A 3,651-nucleotide genomic window follows, 5' to 3' on the forward strand; every position below is an offset into this window, starting at 1 on the left:
ATATATGAGGGTTCATGGCCTGGTGGTTAGGGTGTTTCACTCACAATCTAACGATTATGATTATGATTTCAATTCCTAGACTGGTTTAGCATTGTTTTCTTGAGCAAAACACTTCATCTCACATTGCTCTGCAATCACTTCGACACCTGATGCATGGCATACTGTGCACCTGTTCAGACTACGTTAATTTGATGGAGAGAGTGAGTTAATGTGCGGTATGAGCATTTGATCACTATAAACAAATCATTTTTGCACTTCGTTCAGCAAAAAGCTGAATGCTCATATATCTTCTTTGATGGGGAAGTCCATCATAAATATATATGTATGTATATGCCATTTTGACCTAAGGCCAGCAATTCTAATGGAAGGGATAAGTTGATAATATCAACTCCAACAAAGAATAAATCAATATCAGCAGAACAGGTTCTTCAGGAATAATAAAAGAAAATTTTTAGCAACTGTTGAACCTTATGGAACTAACGTGCCAGATGCTGAAGGAGTAAGGAACTTCTGATCTGATATTTGGAGCAAAGAATTTAAACATAACAGTGATGCAAACTGGTTATAAAAATTTGTAACCAGATGATCAGAAATTTTGGCTTAAAAATGTCTCAAGCATGCAGTTATATACAACCATTTTTAACTAACAGTATAGAAAATGGAACAACAACATGGATGAGAAAAGGAAGCGGGGATCAGTAATTCTAGGTTTATTACAGGATTACTATTACTCTACTAATTATAAACTGGCCTCATGACAGGCGGATTGTATAGCTTTCTGCAAAAGGAGAATCTATTACCAGAGAAGTATAATGATAATGATAATGATGATGAGTTCACAAATTTTGTGGGAAGGTAATGTAAATAGAAGAGGACCTGTCCATTCCTTGTATGTTTTATGTTTTTCATCAATCTATGAAGTTTGAATAAAAATCCAAGGTGTAAATGGCATGCATAAACTCTTAGGTTTCTACAATATGTAAAAACTAGTTCACCACAAAATGGAATTGCTTTGGAATGATATGAATGTGAAATGATATGTCTACAAGCAATACATTTACAAAAGGTATGATGGATTTCCCCAAGTGAAGCTTACAGATACCATATTTTCCTTCTTTTTACCCACCCCACTTCAGTATTATATTACTGATTTCACCAAAATGTTATTTAGTCAGTTCTTTAAAAAAAATAATTAATCATTATTTGAACACTCATTTGAAGAGTATTCAGAAGCGATTTGATGCTCTGTAATCTGCAGCCATTATTTCATCATACGGTGGTGGGGGAGGGGCTGAGCTATTTTCATATCTGTCGTATGGTGGTAGATGGGGTTGAATTACAAAATTTGGTCTGGTGATGATATTACTTTGTGATCTGTTATTAACTGGTTCTTCCATTCCTTTCTTCCTTTTTGCATGAACTGCCATCAAAACACCAACAATCCCACCAAATATCAAGAAACATGCAACTGCCACAGACACTACAATAACTGAAAAAGAAGATGTATATATTGTTGAAATCATAAGAATTTAGAAAATTTGAGAAGGTGAAATAATTTTTTTTAGGAACAGTGACTCTTGAAGCAAATAATGCTATAAATAATAGTGTGTAAATATTTATTGATTTAATTATTTATAGCGAACAAGTAGAATTTTTAAAAATCCCTTATTTGTAAATCAAGAAGTTATGAAAGGGAGGGTGTTTTTCTGTAAATCCAAAATTTAAAGTATACTTATGAATTTGCAAAGTAAAAACTCATTATTCTACTCAGCACTCAACCTTGGTTACTTAAAATGAGCTCAAGAATAAAATCAATTGCGGCACCACAGTTTTTCTAGTACCAGATTTTATCATGGTGTCAATGGCAAATTATAAGTTCTAAAAATTTGCATTAAAATAAGTGTGCTTCATTACAAATGGCCACATGTTTCACATTACATTTGCTTGAATAGTCCATACAGTAAAGCATGGCAATTTGTAAAAAAGCTGTTCAATAATAAATAACAAGTATTCAGCTAATCCATGCTAGCAAGAGAACATGGATATAAAATGAAGAAATGAATCAGCAGTGTTTCAATACCTCATTCTCATGGCATTCTCACCTATACAAGGATATAAATTGAAAGAAAGTGTTAGAAGGTCATTACGTACTACTAAATGTATTGGATACTTTCGGAGGGGAGTCTTCAGTTGTGATTTCTGGTTTGATTGTGACTTTAGTAATATATGAACAGCCGTCTTTGAAGAAAGTGCTTTTCACACCATGTTCATAGATGTTTCTCATGAACTGATAATCTTTCAAATTACAGACTTTCCTAGTTAAATCCAAACTGCAGTGAATGGTTTCATCCAGAGAACTAGTAAAAAACAAAATAAAAATATGATACATCAATAGTGATCTGATATGAATGTGTGTATGTATGTTTAGTTTTACAAAGCATTTGTCAAACTTGTTACAAGTTAGACAAGTATGTTGTCATGCAATTTTAGGCCTTTGTTTATCAGTTTATCAGTTCACATATGCAGAGTGCAAGTGATATTTGAAGACACTTGATTATCAGTATATAACTCTCTTCAAACCAATTTTCATTCACACCCCATGACAGATAAAATGTTAACATGATAAATGAAGATATGCAATCATTTTCACCATAAGTGCAGAACACTGTGATTTAGAAAATACCAACTTTCTAAATGTTGCAAGATCTTTTGTACACAAAGTTCAGATGGAATTGCAAACCTCTGGTAAGAATGTTTCAACAGTATCAAAGAGAAAAACAAAAAGAAAAACATCTGGACACTCTAAGGACAGCACAATTCATTCAATGGATTCAAAACATTACACAGTGTAACACAATTTTTGTCCTAGGATAGCAACTGTTATTTCTTACTTGCTTACCTCTAGAAAGTATGAAAAATGGCTAATATTTCCTTCAAACTTAGCTTTCGTTACATTTATTCAAAGCCCAAAAAATCCCTCTCAAAATATGGTTATGATGCTCCCCTACTACTCCTGCTCATGATCAGAAATGCACATATTGTCAGCCACTATGGGACATGCTCAAATGGTTAACATCAAGTAACTGACAAGCAAATATATGGTATTGAGCAGAATATTTGCTATAGTGATAATTCTGCTGAAACTTTCTGAAATGTAATGGAAGATAGGTCAGTTTCAAAACGATGTTCTGGTCACAAATGCAAAGTTCAGAGAGAATAGTAGTCATTTCCTTTGATTTCTAGATAGAAGCAAATAGGAAATAACACTGACCAAAAAAAAAAATTAAAATTTTGTTACACAGCATTTCCAGTGATGATCCTGGAAATTCAATGAGAGCCATCACCAAGAACTTAAGGACATTTGATACATGTCAATATGTACTGAAGAGAGACCAATTCATGTCTGCAAAGACATGAAATGGCCTCCGATGGTGATGATAATAATGATATATAGTATTGGGATTATTTTTTTAAAATTCTTATAATTTGCTGTTCTTTAACTAATATATATGAATTTGTCAACACGGCATTATTTGAACTGGAGAATAAGGAAGTAGTTTCCAGCAATCAAAACTTCATCATGGATGATGAAAGTAAAACAAAAATCTGAGAGGAGACAACAATTGTATAGTTTCATAAATTAGTAAATAT

General features: G+C 32.8%; 1 protein-coding gene across 2 annotated transcripts in view; it reads right to left on the bottom strand.

Moving 5' to 3' along the window:
• Positions 1-6: 6 nt before the first annotated feature.
• The window catches only part of LOC106876533 (uncharacterized), a 152,231-nt gene continuing 148,586 nt past the window's right edge, over positions 7-3,651 (bottom strand). For both annotated transcript variants that reach the window (XM_014925136.2, XM_014925120.2), the window contains exons 9-10: positions 2,152-2,357; positions 7-1,489 (exon numbers count right to left, since the gene is read on the bottom strand). In XM_014925136.2, coding sequence (XP_014780622.1) covers positions 1,227-1,489; positions 2,152-2,357 — 469 coding nt within the window. In that variant the 3' untranslated portion in view covers positions 7-1,226. The remainder of the gene's footprint in view (positions 1,490-2,151; positions 2,358-3,651) is intronic.

The sequence above is a fragment of the Octopus bimaculoides genome, chromosome 5 (genome assembly GCF_001194135.2).
Source record: "Octopus bimaculoides isolate UCB-OBI-ISO-001 chromosome 5, ASM119413v2, whole genome shotgun sequence".
Classification (NCBI taxonomy): Eukaryota; Metazoa; Mollusca; class Cephalopoda; order Octopoda; family Octopodidae; genus Octopus; species Octopus bimaculoides.